The following is a 20,859-nucleotide window of genomic DNA, read 5'->3' as shown; positions in this document are numbered from 1 at the left end:
GTCTCCTTCAGAGCCAAAATAAAGAAGTACAGGGCAAAGGCTGTATGCACTCCTGCTCAGAAAGAGCCCAGATCAAATTGTTTGTGTATTACATCGTACAAATATTCATCTTGCCACAATAACAAAAGCAAGACGTTCTTCCACTTGGAGTGGGCGTGGGCTAATGTCTGGCCAGTGGCTCTGTCTTAAATGTCACAACGAAATTTGAGAAAAGGTTGATTGAAGCTGCTTTACAAACAGGAGCAGGAAGTTTTGAATGTCTGAAACATGACAAACATGTTAATAAAGTATTTTTGAAATACTACTTTGGTTTGGTTTTGGAGATGGTTTTAATACATTTACATCTCAATAATGGTTTACTCTTATTTATTACAACTGACTTCTATTCTATAAGTAAATCAGCATTTAACTTTCTTTTGGCATCCCCTTGGTATAATATTTAAAATGAGAATTAAAGAGACCTCAGACTTACAAGTAAAAAAACAACAAAACAAAATTGGTAGGTTTGAACATTAAAGTGACCTCGTGTGTTGTCATCTTAGATTTATTTAAATAATTTGATTTAAAATGAACCTTACAATTACTCCATTGATAAGAAAATGAATAAAATTGCTGTTTGGTAACTGTAATTAAGAAATACATTGAAAGTCTCATACATGGGCAGGCAACACTATGTACACTATGACATGTACATTTCAGTTATTTAACAACCAGTTAATACTTAAGCACAGATTGATTTAAAACTGTAAATTCAAGTAATTTGCTCCTTCGCAAAGTCAGGCGTGGTCCCTAACTGCTCCTTTTGGATTCTACTGATGATCAGATGACACAGAAGAATCCTTGCATATAAAGTGCACGTTTGTAAAGCACACTCGGTCCTATGCACAGACTGCTTCATCTGTTCTCCTAGTGCTGGAAAAGTGCACTTCTGAGCTGCTTGAGGAACTTTTCAGTCTCAAGATTTATTGTCACCATGTAATTGTGAGAAGTTGCTGGTGTTAGTGGTGCAGTTCCCTGAGACAACATAGTTGCTTTAAACACAAAACAGTTATGTCTATCATTGTCTTTGGTCAAGATTATCTAGTAAAATATACTTTGGACATTTGATATAGCAAAGTGTTCATTTAGGACAGTTTGATGGTGCTGAAATGAATTCCTCTGAACAGCTTTTGGGGCTCTCCTTTGGCTCACATGTCATTCCTCCACTCAGGGTCCAGCTGCTGCTGAATGACACTCTCTGCAGTCTCAACTGGTGAGAAAAGCAAAATTCAAGGTGGAGAATTTTAACATGTTCATATGAGGAAGGTTTTTATGAAAGAATTACCCTCAGTTTCATATGTTTTTACTCAGTGGCACAATTATTGTAATTAGCCTTTGTTTGCTACCTGTGGGCTCAATTGAGATGTAAAGTGCTTGAAGTCGAGCAAACACATCTACATCTTCCTCTGCCCGAATGAATCCAGTGTAACCTCCTTCATCTCTGCAGTACTGGATGAAGCTGCAGGCGAACAGAGAAAGAGTGAACAAGAAAGTCAGCACAGATCACTCGTTCAAATTTAAAGCTGAGTTTAAAATTTAACGTTTGCTGAAAGCGGAAGTAGGAGTGTGTCACTTGCCGGGCCCAGGTGGAATCTGTTTCCAAAATTCTGGGGTTTCCCACCACAATCAGCAGGGCTTTAGCTCGAGTCACAGCCACATTAAATCTCTGGACAACAAAAGAACGTGTCACAATAATCTGTAAATGCAGGCTCTTCATTTTGTGTGTCTGTGTATGGGATTGCGTTATTTACCTTCTCGTTTTTGACAAAGCCCAGGTTGAACTTTTTGTCCATCTCTGTGTAATCGGGGCTGCTTCGAACTGTAGACACCAAAATCACTCTCCTCTCCTGGCCCTGGAACTCCTCCACTGAACCAACCTGACACACACACACAAATATGCATTTCTGACACACTTGCTACTCTGTGTTTTGAAGTCTTTTACTCTCCAACATTTAGTTACCTTAAGGTTTTCCATACTCATAAATTGAAATTCTTTTTCCAGACCAATTTTTTCCAGTGCCTTGCGGATTTTCTGCACCTGTGTGACACAAAGAAAAACATAACCACTAACCACACCTTTAAATCTGCATCTTATCTACGTGTGTTCATTTGTAGTTATAGCAAAGGTTTGTAACCACTACATAAAAAAAATTTAATCACACCTGCTTCCTGTAGGGGGCGATGATGCCTATGTCTCGGGGTGCAATCTTTGCCACACCCTTCTTGCCTTGTGCCTGCAGCAGTTTCCGCACATAGTCCATCAGCACCTCCACTTCAGCTACATTGAAGAAAGAAGGACTGCTGGCCTCACGTTTGTCAATGCCAGTCACCCCATGGAAGATCACTGGGAAGTTCTGAAAGACATAAATTTTGAATTGGTGAAACTTTTAACTACCTCACTGCTCTGAGTAGTTGCAGCAAAGCTTTTGTTGCTTTGATTTCCAAAAGCAGTAGAAGAAGACTGGATGTGTAAATGAATTATGTGGAGATATCATCTGAATTTCAGGAGCGGGACCACTCCTCCTTCACGCCCCCTCCGGCCTCAGGCTATAAAAGCCCCCCTTCACCAATACCTGCTGTTCTCATTTTCATGCCCCCCCCCCCCATTTTCCCTCTCTTCTCCTCTTTTCCTTTCATTCATTTCTCGTTAGTACCTGGGGATCTGCCCGGCCTGGGGCAAGTTACTTTGAAAAAGTAATTAATTATAGTTACTAGTTACTTCTTCAAAAAAAGTAACTGAGTTACAATATTCTAAAAGTAATTAATTACTTGAAAAGTAACTATTGCGTTACTTTAAAAAAAATGTTTAACCCTCTGGGGTCCAGGGTATAATTGTCCATTTTTAACTACTTTTGATGTTTCCTCCACATCTCACCTTTAAAAACTGTTTACTTGTTTGGTCTCATCCTTTTCAGCACAACCTCACGTGTCTCCAAAACCTCACTTCCGGTTAGATCATGAGAGGGTGAAGACGCGTGTGCCACAGCTCCTGCACCTGATTTTACGAAATTTCGACAAATATCAAAGTAATACATCTTCTTCCCACAAAGCAACATAGGGATTGTGAAGAGTGCATTCTTCTCCAAATGCCTCCAAAAAAACTAAATCCGAAGCTAGTGGCGACAGAAACGACCGAATTTGATGTGGCCTCAACTGAAAATGACGGCGCCAAAGCTGGCACGCCAGTTAACTCCGCACTCGAGGAATATACACAAGGTAACAAACAAGTACTCTCTGCGATTACTTCCTTGGATAATAAGATAACTCAAATGAAAATAGACGTTTGCGACACCCTACGTGGGGAAATCGCAACGCTAAGGGCTGAAAATAATGAAGCCATCACAGCTCTAAAAACGGTAATGGAAAATTACAATGCACAGCTGAAAGATCTATCAGAATCAGCGACAATCACTTCTAACTCCGTGGTGAAACTAGAAGAAAAAGTCAAACAACTTTCTAATAAAGTGGAACAACTGTCCGAAAAATGCACTGATCTGGAAGGGCGTTCAAAGAGGAAAAATATAAGGATAGCCGGAGTACCTGAAGGTAGAGAAAAAGGTCAACGTCCTAGAGACTTTGCGGCAAGGCTACTACGAGACCTACTAGACCTGGACGAAACCCCACTGGTGGACCGTGCACACAGAGCCCTACGAGTGACCCCAGAAGAAGAGGCCCCGCCACGACACTTGATTGTGAGGATACACTATTGCCATACTATGGAAGAAATACTTCGAAGAATCTCCACCAGGAAAAATCTGAAGCTCGGAGATATCCGCGTTCAGATTTTCCGCGACCTACCCCAGGCGGTGGTAAAACGACGTGCAGCGTTTACTCCAGCAAGAAACCTGCTTCGAGACCAACCCGGAGTTAAATATGGACTTCTATACCCGGCTAAACTTAGGGTGACACACAATGGTACGGAACTGGTCTTTATAGATCCCAACGAAGCACTTCGCTACGCACAAGAAAAATTTGGATCTCAATAAGGACGGCATAAGGTAGATAAACCAGAGCTCCGCATCTGGCCCAATGACACGTACTTACTTTGATATAAAAAATCATCATTTGCCCAGGAGCTATGGACAAAGGAAGTTTTGAGATAGAATATTTTGGTAAGCTTAGTTTTTGTTATAGCATCCCCTCGAATTTTTTTTTTTTTTGGGATACACGGAAGGGGATGCATTGCTTACGTTTTTTTTTTTTTTTTTTTTTTGTCACGGTTACACACGGGTAGGGGGGTGGGGGGTGAGGGTTGGGACCCATATCTCGACTGTACGAATATGGAAAATACGAGAATTAAGCCGCCCTAAAGTATACAAATGCAAGATAATGGAAAGGTAAAAAATGTGGATTTAACTTTTTGTACTTGGAATGTAAAGGGTGTAAATGAACCTGTTAAAAGAGGCAAAGTTTTATCGTACTTAAAATCTCTTAACGTGGATATTATTTTTTTACAAGAAACCCACTTGAAAAATGCGGCTCACAATAAACTTAAATGTAGATGGATAAATCAGGTGTACTATTCAACACTTTCCGCCAAAACTAGAGGGGTAGCTATCTTAATCAAGAAAGATACCCCGTTCAAACATAACTCCACTATAGTTGATAAGAATGGGAGATATGTATTAGTGACTGGGGAGCTGCATACTACTCCAATTATTCTACTGAATGTCTATGGGCCCAACCATGACGATCCAGAATTCTATAGAAAGGTCTTCAGCTTAATTCCGGATATACCCAACACTAATTTAATAATTGGAGGTGACTTTAACCTAGCATTAGACCCATATTTGGATAAATCCTTGTCCAAAAAAATCACACCGTGTAAAAGCAGTAATTTTATTAAAACATATATGAAGAATATGAATATCTGTGATGCGTGGAGAATTCTAAATCCATCAGGCAGAGAGTATTCTTTCCACTCCCACGTACACAATAGTTATTCAAGGATTGATTATTTTTTGGTGGATGGAAAAATGCTCCCCCTAATTCGAAATGCAACCTATCATAATATTATTATCTCTGATCACTGCCCCGTTACTTGCTCCTTTGCACTTAGTAACCCTATTAAAACATACAGAAATTGGAGATTTGACCCACAATTACTGAACGATTTAGAATTTAAACAATATATAAACTCTCAGATGTCTTTATTCTTTGATATAAACGATAATGCTGAGACCTCTCCAGATATACTATGGGAAACGTTTAAAGCTTATATCAGGGGGTTTATAATATCATATCAAGCGTCACGGAACAAAAGGAATAAATTAGAACAGCTAAATTTAGAAAAAAGAATCCACGAACTGGACGTCAATAATGCAATGGCTCCTTCTTTAGATAAGTATAATACTATTTGTGCACTAAAATATAAACTAAACCAAATATTATCTATTAATATTAATAGAACTTTCACTTTTGTGAGACAGAACTATTTTGAATTTGGGGATAAACCCCATAAGTTGCTAGCCAGACAACTAAAGAAACTAGAAAATGATAGAGCGATTCATAAAATCAGAACAAGTAACGGAAATCTGGTCACATCACACAAAGATATTAACGATAACTTTAGACAGTTTTATGAATCCCTCTATACTTCTCATCCCACTGCAGGGCCTAATGAAATGCAGGAATTTTTAGATAAATGTGATCTTCCTGTGTTAGACCAGACAAATGCCAATATTTTGAACGCTAAGATCACAATTGAAGAAATTACAAAATCTATCGGATTACTAAAAAACAACAAGAGTCCAGGCCCTGATGGGTTAGGGAATGAGTTTTATAAATACTTTAAGATCAAATTAAGTCCATATCTATTTAAATTATATAACCATGCATACAAAATGAGCACCCTACCTCCAACATTGAATGAAGCAACTATTATAGTACTTCCAAAAAAAGGCAAAGCACTGGAGGAAGTGGGATCATATAGACCTATTTCTCTATTAAATTCTGATCAAAAAATTCTGGCTAAAATACTAGCGAGTAGACTTAATACGGTAATAGATAAATTGGTGCATCCAGACCAAACAGGTTTCATTCCAAACAGGAGTTCTTTTAATAATCTTCGACGTCTATTTAATATAATCTATTCCCCCAAGGTACAACAGGACCTACTTATACTTAGCTTGGATGCCGAAAAGGCATTCGATCATGTGGAGTGGTCCTACCTCTTTGCAGTCCTAGAAAAATTTCAACTGGGACAAGATTTCATCTCTTGGATAAAACTACTTTATAATAATCCCACAGCCAGAATTCTTACAAATCAGACATTATCAACTCAGTTTAAACTCAGCAGAGGTACAAGACAAGGATGCGCTCTTAGTCCATTATTATTTGCCCTGGCTTTGGAACCCTTAGCACAGACAATTCGAACCCATATGGATATACACGGTTATGATACAACATACACTTCTAATTCTATATCGCTCTATGCTGACGACATATTATTATACATAACAAAACCATTAATATCCCTCCCAGCAATTCTCTCTGTGATTGATAAATTCAGTACTTTCGCAGGCTACAAGATTAACTGGGGAAAAAGCGAAATACTGCCCATTAAATTAGAGAATAAACAATGGCTTACATCTCTCCCATTTAAAATAACCTATGAAAAAATCACTTACTTGGGCATTACAATACCAAAAAAACACAGCTCCCTAATGAAAGAGAATTTTCTTCCCTTACTGGAGAAACTTAAAAATAACATTCAGTACTGGAGGACACTTCCTATTTCTTTAATAGGGAGAGTGAATTCAATAAGAATGGTATTTCTCCCGCAGTATTTGTATCTGGTTCAAAACATCCCAATTTTCTTGCCCAAATCTTTTTTTAAAAAGATGGACGCCATCATTATGCCATTTATATGGAATTATAAAACACATAGAATAAAAAAAGACCACCTATGCAAACATAGATCCCTTGGTGGACTTACACTACCTAACTTTATGTACTACTACTGGGCATCAAATTTAAGAATAATTTCCCTTCTATTGGATGACACAGCAATACTCCCTAACGGCTTACAGATGGAGCGGGAGGATTGCCTTCCTTACTGTGTTGGTGGAATACTACTCTCTCCTATTCTTTTGACAAACTCATATTACAATTCGAATCCAGTGATTTATAATACCGTACAAATTTGGAGACAAATAATTAAGCACTTCAAATTGAAAAAACTATCAATGTGTACACCCATTACAGCTAACCCCTCTTTCCTTCCATCATGTGTAGACGGAGCTTTCAATATATGGCAGGAATTGGGAATTTGTAAATTAAAGGATTTATACCTAAATGATACTTTTATGTCATTCCAACATTTAAAAGATAGATTTGGATTGCCTCACAGTCATTTTTTTAGATATCTTCAACTAAGAGACTATATCCGTACATACCTGCCACAATTTGAAAACATATCGTCCGATCCTTTGGACAGATGTCTTAGTGATGGAAGGGGGTTTGAACAGAGAATTTCATTATTTTATAATTCAATACAGGAGATGAGTATACCTTCAACTACTTCAATCAAAGAGGAGTGGGAAAAAGATTTTGGGACTCTCCTATCAGAAGATTTCTGGCAGGAGGCCTTACACAACATAAATACGCCTTTTATTAATTCCCGTCACTGTTTAATTCAGTACAAAATTATACACAGACTACACTATTCAAGGGAAAAACTTCACAAAATGTATCCAGAGTGTTCCCCCCTCTGTGAAAAATGCAAGATACACTATGGAAATCTGTTACATTGTTTTGCACTATGTCCAAGGCTTCAGGGTTTTTGGTATGATATTTTTACTTATATGTCTAATATTTTTAAAAGTAAGATTGAACCAAATCCGACAGTAATCATCTTTGGGATTTCCAACGAAACACAAAATTTACAACACTCTCAAAAAAGGTTTATGGCATATGCTTTGATTATTGCAAAGAAATTGATCCTGCAGCTTTGGAAAGGCAATGAAACTCCTGTATTAAAAATGTGGCTTACTGAACTTATAAACACTCTTCACCTTGAAAAAATAAGATATAGTATGAATGACAATGTAAAAGATTTTGAATTAATCTGGCACCCTTTACTTATATACCTTGGGAAAATATAAAATTTTGTTTACTTGTTTCTCTTCCCTTTTGCCGACAGCCGGGGTATTGGGACCCCTTATGGGTGACTGCGGGTTTTTTTTTTTTTTTGTTGTTGTTGGTGTTGTTTAATTATTTGCCTTATTAGTTTAGAGAAAAAAAGGAGCATAAGCTATGTTATGTCAATTTGTAAAAACTACAATCATGATACTTGCTCTCAATAAAAATATTTGAAACAACAACCTCACGTGTCTGAATCTACAGTCATGTTTTCATTTTTTACAGACTGTATTAACACAATTGATCTAAAATCAGACAAAAACCATAAAGTCCGAGGAGAAAAGGTTATATTTTTTACTGTAACAACCACAAACATGTTTAATGAATCATATTTCATAATGTTAAATGCAAATATAAATTGTCAATCTTAAAATCCTATGCACAAGTTTTGCAAACAACAAAGTTATTTGCATCCATTTACCTTTTACCTTGATTTTTTTAAATAACCATTTCAAACTATTTACAGAACAATCAGCTGTTCTTCAATAAGATGCCACAAATTATTTGTGCCTCTCCAAAAACATCATTTCTGTCCACTATAAAGGAAACATCACAGCCTGATACCTGCAGCTCTGACAGCAGCAGGTGTATCACTGCTGTTTCTACCTGGAGACAGCAGTCGCCTCATTGTTCTGACACACAACACAAAACTATCCACAACACACTAACTACACAAGACAGCACATTAACTACACACTCCAAACACGCTAAACGTCACAAATCTCTCACGTCTCAAAACTCGCTCGCTCTCTTTTTCTACTCCTAAAACTTCCCCTGTTAGGGAGGGGGGTGGGGGCATAAGAAGAGAGTGCTTGCTAGCGCTGTCCTTACGTGACGACACTATTGAGGAATAAACAGGCATATATCTTGTTTATCGTGACTCTGGTTTTAAGTGGCCTATCAACACAATTTAAAAACTGGTATATGTCACCTTGTTGCTTTGTCTTTAAGTGGTCATGTGATTGGCTTACCATGACTACTTTATTCTTGCTCAGTCAAACAGCAGCACTCAGGTGTTGTGATTATCGTCCGCGGGAGCGCGCAGCTGCTTAAAGCTGCAGCGTCCAGATTACTTACAGCTGAATACAGCTTCAACCGTCTGTTTGTTGAAAAATAGTAACGGACCGCGTTTCCTTGTTAGTAACTGTAACGGCATTGTAACAATCCGGTTGTTCAGTCTGACGTCACTAGCCGTGTCTGGGTCTAAACTCCGCTGCAGGTCCATATATCAAACGATCACTGTGGCATTACTGAGAGTTGAAAAACTGTCTAAAGTCTTTCATCTTTAATAAAATGATCAGTGTTCTGCTCTACCAGGTGTAACAATTGAGTTTAACATCCAGGCATCCATGAAAACGGAATTTATGACATTTAACGGAGTTAGAAGTTAGCAGGGAGTTAGCTCGCTAGCTTCTATCTAAATACAATATAGCATGTCCTGACTGCGGGGTTTTGGAAACAAATTCAAACATACAGCTCTGCTATCACTTCCAGCATAAATGAAGACAGAAAACTAAACAGCAGTGACGTTTGTAGGGTTACTGAAGTTGGGCTAGCTGGTATATAATGATGTGCTACGTGACAGCTAGCGACACAGCTATGTTAGCATAATATAAACAAGCTAACTTTTTTTCCACTCGATAAAAGTTAACGTGAGTGTTCTCGGTGGTCAGGAACAAATGTAATCGCATGGCAGGATGCTGTAAAAGGACCAAACTTCAGCCAGGAGAACAACTGAGATAATCCATCCACAATACGAGGTTAGTCATTAATATACTGCTGCATGGGCTGGGCTGTAGTTACATCCTAAGGTTTTAAAAACTGAGCTTAAATAAATGATTAGTGGTAATAAAAGCCGAGGGAGGTCAACAGTGATCACTGACTGTTTTAGGAGCTTTTTGAGATTAAATAGAAGAAAATACATAACATTAAACATGTTAACAACACAAAAGCCACATTAAACGCAGACTACTTTAGACCCGGAAGTAGGATTCGTCGCGTCATCACTGAACAACCGGATAGGAATAGTAATTAGTTAGATTACTTGTTACTGAAAAAAGTAACGCCGTTATTCCCATCACTGGTCGCCAGTCCCCTTCGAGGCCTTCCCCAAACCGCAGCACCAGTTCACACTTCCTCATCCCTCATCGCCCATCATTACAGAGGATGTGGTCCCAGCTAGTGAATTGTACATACACTGCACAGTGCACACTTGTTAAAAGAAGAATCACTACCTTTTTTGGTAGCTCTTCCCAGTTGCAGTAGAAGTTTCGTGCGTACTCATCTGCACAAGCCTGCAGCTCCCCGTCATAGAAAAGCTCATTGGGAATTTTGAGAATGGCAGGATGAGACCTGAAAGAAAAATGCACATTGTTGCAAATCAAGCAAATCAAGTTTTTGTCACCGAGCATCCTTAGACTCTCTTCTAGCACACCTGTAGTTACGCAGCAGCTTGGTAACAAAACGTTTGCTGAACACACCATCAGCGTTCTTCTGGTACACAGAGAAGTTATTCATCAGCCGCTCCAAGAGGGACACTCCTGTAGACAGCACAGAGTTTTTAAAACCAAATGTCAGTTTGCTACACACAGGGAAACAGTTCCGGGCAGTATCCATCCATTCATTCATGTATGTAGCCTTATTTCTCTGTATTACAGTAGATTTGTGCGCAAGGCAACATAAGTGTTCTTACGTCTGTACTTACCCATGCCGTATTTCAGAGCATAAGGAGATCTAAGAATGGGGCCAAGCTGCTTGGGGTCTCCAGCCAGAACAACCTGACCAGCCGTTGCATCAAGCAACCCTTTGGTCCCACAAAATAACAAAAATCAATCATCATATAAATCAAATTTAGTACAGCTCTAGAAAGGAAAACTCTTTGTTGTTTATACCTGCCAATGGTATTATACACTCAGTCTCCACAGCATGTCCAGCCTCATCAATAAACACATGAGTGAAATGTTCTGCTGGAATGTCACCTGAGACGAATCTGCACAGATCAACAAATCTTTACATGGCACAAAGTCATATTTGCCACGTTCATCTGTCATGTTTAATGTTGTGTTAATGTTATAGACAGTGTCATGCAGATATGACTGCAGTGTGAGTCATTCACTACCTTCCGGCAGTAAACAGGGTGGTGACCATGATCTTATACGTCATCAGCTCTTCTTTAGCAGGGAAAATGTAACACTCCCCAACCAGGTTAGAGCATTCCTGTAAAGTGCCATCGTATCATAAACCTCAGTGAGACTTAATACAATAGCATCAAGCACTAGAACGCACATCAACACTGTGGTTAAGAAATGAGTGAGTGAGTCCTCATTCAGTGTGTCATGCATGAACATTACAGTCATGAAGTGCATTTCACATATAGTAGATACTTAAATGTAAACTACTGAATGAAAGTTTGCTCTAATATCACAGGTGAATGAAAGGTAATGCAGAGTTAGTTTCTTGATAAACTGCATCTCCATTAAAAAAGAAAAACAAATCATTTTCATTAAATGAACTCCCAGCACTGACCATTAGTTCATCAGGAACAAGTTTTGGGTCCCAGCTGCTGGCATACATGCGATATACTTTACGCTTGTCCACATGCTCCAGAATCCTCTTGCAAAGCAGATCAGCAGCACTGTTGGTTGGAGTGCATGCCAGAATGTAGCAGTTAGCTTGTGTCTTCTCTATCTGCTTGATGGCCTCCACCACAGTCACTGTTTTTCCTGAATAGAACAGGAAACATAAAAACGGCATCAGCTGAGTTGCATTTTCAGACTTATGATAAGTTCCTTCTATAGCAGCTCAAAAGCAGAGGGGTAGCAATCTTTGGGACCCAGTACCAGTTCCAGGTGGACCAAAAATCAGGTAGGGGGCAGGTTTGGATGAGCCAGCTACAATGTGTTGTACTGCCTGATATTGCTCTGGATTTTTCTCCAGCTGCCTATCAAACAGCCTGTTGATGGAAAAATAAATGGAAAAAAAGGAATAATTTTAGAGCTGAATCACATGCCTGAATCACTCCTGTCATTTCAGGATGATTTATACATTTTAAGTGTATACAGAGAACCAAAATTTCAGCCTCGGCTGAGTAGTGCAGCACTGATGATCATCCATTATTTATTTACATGTAGAGAAAAAGGATAACACATGCACTGTGTATTAAAAAAAGTATGTGATCAGTCCACTAGAGTTTCTAACCTGAGATTGGGAAGGTCCTTTGGCTGAAAGGACATGTTGGGTTCAGCAGGAAACAACACGCTTTCCAGTCTATATGAAGAAGCCAGTTCTGCCGCTCTGTGCTGGAGACGCAGAGTCAGGCGGGTTATAGTGAACTCAACACTGAACTTCATACCTTCTACAAAGCGGCTGACCAACCTGTAAAGAAATTCACAAAACCTAAGATGCCACAAATATCACTTTACTAGAAATGTATTAATCTCCCTTGATTTGTACTTTTATAATGCTAAACAGTCATCATCTTACTGGGAGCTGAAACCCAGTTTAACACTGTCCAGGTGCACACTGTGGACGTAGCCACAGTACTTGACCCCTGGTTCTCCAACAGGATACACCAGCAGCTTATCTCCTCGGAGCACAGAGGGACGGTTCTCAGCCACACCAGGCACCTGGGAAAAGGGACAAGAGCTATCTGTCACAAGGATAACCGTGATGACACAAACATGAGCTGAATGTGTCCCACAAGCTGCCACAAGCAGTCAAGGTTGTGTAGAGGTCCTTGTCATTTTTAGGAACCGACATGAAAAACAAGCTTAACATATGAATGGGTCAGTGAAGAATGACCATATTTAGGTATGTAGTATGTTTTGTATGAGTTTGATATGGGTTTAAATGAATGACCTTCATAACTGAGGGGTATTTTTCAGTGTTAATTTTTATAACTCTTCATGAAATGAATGAAACCTTCAGTTATATGCTCACTAACAACTTGCTTATTTCTTTAATTTTTCAGGTATTGTACTGTTCTTTCTCACCATATTACATATAGCACTAAGAGAGGCTGAGCTGTTAGTTGGTCTTATACATTTTTATAATTGAACTAATGGTAACAACTAAATGTGATCAGAATCATATATCTGACATATCTGATACATTTACCTCCAGAACAAGAAGCTTCTTGTTCGTTTTGTCTTTAGTCATGGTAGCGTGTCCTCTGTCAGTGTTGGGGATGTTGTATCTCTTGATGTCCACCTCCATCTGAAGCTCCTCCAGATACAGCAGCACCTGGAACCTCTCTGTGTAGTTCTCCCAGTTCAAGGGACTCTCCAGTATGGCTCTTTGAGACACACCACATGAAAAACAGATGACATTGTATACTGCAAATCATATCACAGAAGCTGAGTTGAGATTAGAGGATCTCAGTAGATCACATCAATTTCTTAATTGCTGATCATTGCTGTTTGTCACCAAGATTACACAAAAACTACCAAGCTTGAATTTTATGAAAAATTGAGCCATATCACACACAAATTTAGGACAATCTCAGGAGAATGAGATGACGTGTTTTCCACAGTCGCCCTTTCTCACATATAGCAAACAGCAGTGTCTTTTAGAAGGATTGTCACTACTGGAAATACTGGATATGCAGGGCAAACTAGACATCATGCCCACTTTCTAGTGGTAAAAGCACCTGCTCCTTTCCCACAATGTGGAAGACCAACTAACATCCCATCCAGCTGGGAAGGACATTCACATACATTTACGATCGATAACACACAGAAAAGTTGTGTAAAACTGCTTTGGTGGAGAGGTGTTCAAAAAAAAAGAAGAAGACTAAATTAGTTTTAGTGCAGAATGGAATTGAAATAACATTGCCTTGGTGTATGTTCTTCCACTGCCCCTCTAGTTAATCTATGTTTTTGTCCTATTGTCTCAAAAGAGATCATTGTTAAATATCATAAAAGATGTCACCAGATTAGTGAAATCAGAAGACACTGACAACAAACTGATAACACTGCAATTTTTAAAACACTTTAACCTCATAAAAAACTAATGGAAAATAAACATGAGTGAGGCAAACTACCATTTAACATTTACCACAATCTCAAGGCTCTTTCTTACCTTTTAGCATTGAATGATGAGTACTTCAGTGATGTAAGGAGGTTACGGATGTATGATGGTACTCGATACTCTTTCAGCTTAACCACGTATTTTAGATGTATTAATGCCAGCCTTAAGGAGACAAATAAAGGTGTAGTATTATAAAAGAGACAGAAAATGTATTTTTGTACATTTACAGAGTACGTTTAACAGCTAAATAAAGCGTAGTACCCTTCAGGTGGCACCCCTTCCACAGTCATGCAATCAACCTCAGGAGTCCAGGCGGGGATGGAGCGAGGTTTGTAGGGGGCTGTAGGTGCTAGCTCCAGTCCCAAGGAAGTTACACACTCAGCCTCAATAAAGCGCACAATGTAAAATGCAGCAGAGGATGGCTGCAGGTCTGGTTTGAATTCAAAGGCGAGTGTAGCTGGATAGAAACCAACCAAGCTGAAGCGGAAGACAGCCTGGATTTTATAGCTGTCACCTGAAACCCGGATGTTGAGTGCATTAATGGTCAAATTCAACCTGTAATCTGTGAGTCAAATGTGAGTCAAACGAGCTAGCTTATCTGTGATGCTCGCGTCACCTGGTTTTAGTGTCAGGGGGTTCTGTTTGGTCACTTTCTGCTCGTCAACCAGCGACAAGCACTTGAGCCAGTGTAGAGGTGTGTAGTAGGTGAAATACACAGTTTCTGTTCCAGTGTTCTTCATATGCAGGGTTATCTCACTCTGTTAGCAAAACACATCATTTTGTAAAGTTTTTTCTTTGTTTGTTTGTAAGCACATGTATATATATCGGGGAACATTGCAATCTGATGGCTTAAATACCTCAAAGGTCTCTTCCACACGTAAGTGAAGTTTTCCATTCTCAAACGAACGTTCGGATGTGATGCTGATCCCATTTTTGTCAGATATGAAGTGGGTTCTGTAGGTGGGAGAAGATCAGAGGCATTGATTCACTGTTTTACTGCAGGGGTTCAGGCCACTTCTTTCACGTTTGCCTTTCTTTTCTAGCTGCATGCAGAAGTAATACAGGCAGCAGAGGCGGATGCTCTGAGTGAGTGACAGAGGTTAATGGACTGAAGTAGCCACACTCGCACCTCCATGTTCTGCATACATGCCTGGCCTGTTTGCCACAGCACATGAGTTGTGTTTTCCCATGTTTCACATTTCATTTACTCATTAAACAAAAACATTCCTAATGGTTTGCCTTAAAAATAAAAAGCATGTTCACACTGTGAGTTGCATTGTGCCAGGTTACCTCTCTGACTTGAGTTTGTTCATCAGGAGACTGGCCGTTTTCCTCCGGTATCTTACTCCTGTCTCTGCCTCATCTGCAGAGGCTGCTGTCTGTCCCATCCCCGGACTGGCTGCTCCATTCTGGGCAGGCGTCGGTTTACGGTCTCTCTGCCACTGCCACTGGTCCACGTAAAGAGCTTTGACCTGTGTGGATCATCACTTCATGTCAGTTTTATTTTAGGATTTAGAAAAAGAAAAACCACTGTCACGTTTCTGGCTTTATTTATCTGAGCTTATAAAGTTGCAACCAAGAAAGAGAATGAGCGTCGTCTTAAGAAACTCTGAAGTATTTTCTTCAGACAACAGGATGTATTTTTGAGGAAGTGACAGCATCCTGTCCTTACGTGAACTCTGATTCCTTAACTCGCTTTGACTTCAAAATTTTAAACTGATTCCTGTGGACAGTTTAAGAATATTAAGTCCTATAAAATGTTGTCCTATAAAAAAAAAACCTATTTTATTTTAACCATTAATAACACAATTAATGATCCTCCTATTAACAAATACAAAAAAGAAGAAGAAGAGCAAGCTGAACCAGTTTTGTTTTAGACAATAATAATACCTTAATGTCTTTTAGAACCTGTTTGGCTTTTTACTATGAGGTGAGGTCAAACATGCTGAAAACAAGGAAACAGTTGCCCTCTGTCAATAGCAAACTAGGGTAAGAATGTTTACTGTAAATATGAACTTTGCTTCCACTTGCACCTCCTCTAACACTGAAGTTAGAATACATGAGGTGTACAGTAGATGGCACATCATGATTTAAAACTCACAATACCAATTTCAAAAGCCCATTTCAATAAATTTCTCTGATGTAACATTTATGTTGCTAAAAGAACAGATTGCAGCTCTACCTTTGTGCTGGGATAACCTTTATTAAGTACTCATGGCTCAAAGCACACTCCCTCCAAATAAATCATCACTTTGATTTCAACTGTTACACGTGTGTGAAGTTCATGATGGTCTCTTAGATGGTTTTAGTGCTATCCTGCTGATAAAATCCTTCCAAAGGCACGAAAACAGCTAAAAAGTGCTCAAAATGCTGAACGGATGGACGGACAGACAGACAGACACAATAATACACAGAAAACCCCAACAATCAGACGACCCCTTGTGAGCAAGCAAGAGCCAAGCAACGGGGAGGGATATGAGATAAGATATGAACACTCATATATATCAACATATAACAGGTTGAGAATAGCTTTACTCTTTGACCTCCTCTGTGATAACCAAGAAGTTTGCCTTTTTACATAAAAAAAAATAAGCCTGCATAGCCCAGATTTAACTCTGTGGCATTCTCAGGTATGAAAATGGAAGGGCAGATAACTGTTTTATTGGTACGGTTATATTAAAATACAAAAGTTATTCTGGAAAAGTCACAGAAGGAAATTACCAAAATGATAAACACTGTCAGAGAAACTACGACTACTATCAATGACCTGTATTATATCTGTAAAAACATCACAATTTGGAAAAAATTGTTTCATTTATTCATTTTATTGTCAAATGTTGAAAACATAAAACCTTGAAAACCAAATAAAAATATGTTCACTATTGTGCACTGGAGAAACAGGAAGTAACAGCTAACAATGAAGTCTTTGCTGATGCCTAAGTGGTATATATGCCTCACAGTCACTGTAAAAACATTTGCATAATGTCAGCGGATTAGCTGTATCCTGACGCTTGATGTAAACACAATTAAGGAATAGATATTCCAAATAAAGCCCTGTTCTTCTTTATACTGTATGTTAGGGAAAATGTTCTAAAACACTTCTTCAGTAAAGACTCAGAGAAGAGAAACACACAGAACTTCTTGCTAGCAAGGGCAGCCTCCACTCTAAGAGACTCCAGTGTGTGTGTGTGTGTGTGTGTGTGTTGATCAAAGGGTCATATAACATGAAAGCACAAAATGTACATCCTTGGTCATAAAGAGGGTAGTCTCCCCCACCCTAGATGGCACGGTGGGGAAGTCCAGCAGTTAAAGCACTTAGACTAAAACAGACATAGCTACGTTAAAACAATAAAACAAGGTACGACCTCTCCCATGCTCCCAGGATGTGGGGGTGAACCAAGCCTGCTAAAAATCACACATCCTGTCACTACCAAATAACTACAAACAGCATCCTACCATAAGCAAACTTATATCACTAAAAGATTATACTGACTACTAAATACAATTTTCCATTGACACTGTAGCACTGACTCTAAGGGAACATCAGTGTGGCACGTGATCACCAACTCAACACCAGCACCGCACCTACCTCAATCCACGAGCTGCCATCTGGACTTTACCCAACAATGACTAAAGGCTAAGATTCATTTCATTGGGCTATAATCAGCCGCCAGTATTTTTTTTTTGTTTTTGTTTCATCAGATAAACATTATTTACCTGTATGATTAACTGATTTTAAATTTAAATGTTTCATTTGAAGTTGTATCACTGAGAGATTCTAAAAAAATATCAGACATGCCTTGTTATCTCAACTACAAGACTGAGTGATGTGCTTAAATAAAATGTGAAAATGTAAGTTTTATGGTAAAAAATCAATCAATCAATCATTGAAATCAGTAATTGTTAAGAAACACATGTACCGTTAGAGATTCTGGTATAACAGATAATGAAAGAGGAGTAGTGCATACCTTGGAGTTGAAACGAATAGTGTCTCTTCGTCTTGTTATTTTGTTGGACACTTTCAGGGCATACAGGACTGACCCAAAGTTTGGATCTTTGGCCTCTGGATTCCTGAAGTGTTTACAAAGAATATCATTGGTAACAAAGTAAGTTCACTTTTCAAGTGGCAGAAAATATCAAATGCAACATTTCTATTAACTCAACAAACATCAGCAAGAACACAAACTGTGCGCAGTCTGCCGCACAGTGTTGCTAACGAAAGGTCCACCTGCTGTACTGCTGCTTTTTCAGGGAGAGAATTCTAACTTTAGTCAGAGATGGAGAAAATTGTAAGACAGACAGGAGACAAAAGGAAAAAGAGGGGTTATGTGTAAAGGGAAGGACTGCACAGTGATTTCTGATACAGATTTAAAGATTAATGTCGTCATTTTCAATCACATCTGTGTATGACCTGTAAAATTTATACCAATGCTGTTTGTTTAGGAAATGGAAAAAAGCCGAGATAGGTTGTGAAACATCTGCTGACATCTTGTTCAATTCATTTCTGTAAATCCACAAAGAGCAGCAGGTTAGCCGATCATAAAATTGTGAGTTATCATTCTTTTCCCCACTAAACGACAACAACTGATCTTAGGGCTTCCATACCAGCCGAATTCCACTTTAACCTCTGATTGTACTCAAGGCAAAGTCACCCTCCACAATGTAGACATCAGAAGAAAAATTTATATATATAAATTTGTTTGTTTTGCTGGTATCCTACATAACAGACTGATTTCAGTCTTATATTAATTTGGCACAAGGTTCAGTTGCACAAAAATTGGTGGTAGAATTCCCTCAAGGACCTACTTTTTTACGTTCTCACTTTGAGTACATTTCAGAGCCTGCACTTTTTGGCTTTTACTTCAAGAAGTCGATTCAGTACTTCAACTTTTACTGCAGTTTTTGGTTATGGATACTTTTATAAATAACAGTGATCAAGAACCCACCTCATCCGGAACTCATTGTTGTAAATGTCTCTCAGCTGAATCCTGTCTGTGATGGATACTCGATTAGTCTCCTTCAAAAACTCGAAGAACTCGAGTCCAATTTGGCAGCGGATAGATAACTTCACATTAACCATGATCAATAGTTGATATTATCAGAGTATATCCTAAATCGTCCGTGCCGATCGTCTAAATGCGGATGTAACGCACAGCTTGTGTTTATTTCATAAAGCAATACCCTAAGACTGGGCTTTAGCTTTCCATTCCTTGACCGCCCGCATGGGCGGAGCACCTCTATGCTATCTGCTGCGTACTGAAACAGTCATGCTCGGAGATTAAAAGCAGGCACACCCAGAGAGTCAGTCAGGCCGGAGAAATGAAACTTAACGCGCTGAGATGCAAAATCATCTGAGAGCATCTGCAAACAAAACATAACAGCGCAATAAAGCGATGCCATAGGACGAGGCAGTCTCTGCCACGTCACTATTAATTGCGTGACTGTTATCTCGCTCTGATATCTGTTGAAACCACGTACTGGTTGTAATGGCACGAGACAAGCTGAGTTACCTTCCTTGAACTTCTTTCCTTGAATCAAAATGGGTCAACACAACGCCCATAATTAAATTTGTCTTAATTTGTTTTTGTTTTATTATTGACTCAAAAATAGAAAAAGAAACATAATGAATGGTATGGCTGTAGCGTGCATTGAGCTTTATGACTTAAAACACGACTTATACTCTGGCCCATCATCCCACTCCTAAAGTGGGATCAAGGACAGAAAGGAAGACAGATATATATTCGCTTAAAATGATATGCAAAACATTGCCATTAGGTGGTAATAACAAGCCGCCTGTTTATCAAAGCCATGGAAATTCAATAACAGCGACGAACATGCTCGCAAACAGGCCTCGACCTGTAATCTGACATATCGGGCATTTGCCCTGTGGCCCGACCCACTTGTGGCTGCGCACCGGCCCTGCAAACACTGACAACACTGACTGCAGCCCATTGGGTCATTTTCTGTTCTGAAACGGGATTGTCCAATCAAGTCTCCTAACGCAACCGGCCCCTCCCCTGCCTCCCCTGCGCGCTCGTGCACGTTGTAGAACAGATATAAGTGCGGAAGAAGCGGTCCCAGGAGATGAGAGACAAATAAAAACGACAAAATAAACGTGTTGTTATGTCTTTCGATGAAAACACAAATAAGCAGTTTGATGCCGTTAATGAGGTGTCTGAATGCATGTCAGTGCTAAAACAGGGCTCCTCTGCCTGAGTAAGAATTCACTCTGAGTCTGACAAACTGAGTTGAAATGCTGAGCATGCGCCGAGTATTGTTTATAGTACGTTCAGTTAAGACTTTTTAAATTATACATGCATGACTTTTTTTTTAAGTAAGGCCCTAAGTCGTCAAGGTTTCAGCCAGAGAAACCATGATTTTTTAGCTTTGACACCACAGTCTGTATGAGTCCATCACACACAGAACAAGATGTTCAGTGTTGCATTTCACGAGTCTAAACAAAGAACCACATTCTGGTTGTATTCCTCAATCTCTGTTGTCAGCAGAAACCATTTGTCTTACAGAAAAAACAGGATACTTAGACTCTTCCTCATTTTTTGACATAGTTTAATTTTACACTACATACACTTCACACAGAGATACTTATCTGCAAAAAAGAAGGAAACAAGTTGTGTGATTCAGTACACAGTT

At 39.1% G+C, this 20,859-nt stretch overlaps 1 protein-coding gene across 1 annotated transcript; it reads right to left on the bottom strand.

The window, feature by feature from the left end:
* Positions 1–326: 326 nt before the first annotated feature.
* Positions 327–19,548, bottom strand: LOC146644574 (putative RNA helicase mov-10-B.2). Its single transcript, XM_085394494.1, has 23 exons — positions 19,155–19,548; positions 18,177–18,279; positions 15,499–15,680; positions 15,066–15,162; positions 14,825–14,966; positions 14,470–14,722; positions 14,260–14,370; positions 13,297–13,474; positions 12,664–12,806; positions 12,379–12,555; positions 12,021–12,133; positions 11,707–11,903; positions 11,300–11,397; positions 11,073–11,170; positions 10,886–10,984; positions 10,616–10,721; positions 10,416–10,533; positions 2,202–2,393; positions 2,000–2,077; positions 1,791–1,916; positions 1,617–1,705; positions 1,386–1,498; positions 327–1,249 (listed from the first exon to the last, which is right to left on the bottom strand). The coding sequence occupies exons 1-23, from the start codon at positions 19,286–19,288 to the stop codon at positions 1,188–1,190; spliced, it is 3,009 nt and encodes a 1,002-aa protein (XP_085250620.1). The 5' UTR covers positions 19,289–19,548; the 3' UTR covers positions 327–1,187.
* Between the last annotated feature and the right edge of the window lie 1,311 nt (positions 19,549–20,859).

Source organism: Rhamphochromis longiceps, linkage group LG20, assembly GCF_057381845.1.
Source record: "Rhamphochromis longiceps isolate RC_006_pf linkage group LG20, R_longiceps_female_GT1.1, whole genome shotgun sequence".
NCBI classification, from domain to species: Eukaryota; Metazoa; Chordata; class Actinopteri; order Cichliformes; family Cichlidae; genus Rhamphochromis; species Rhamphochromis longiceps.
This window is presented reverse-complemented; position numbering and strand designations above follow the sequence as displayed.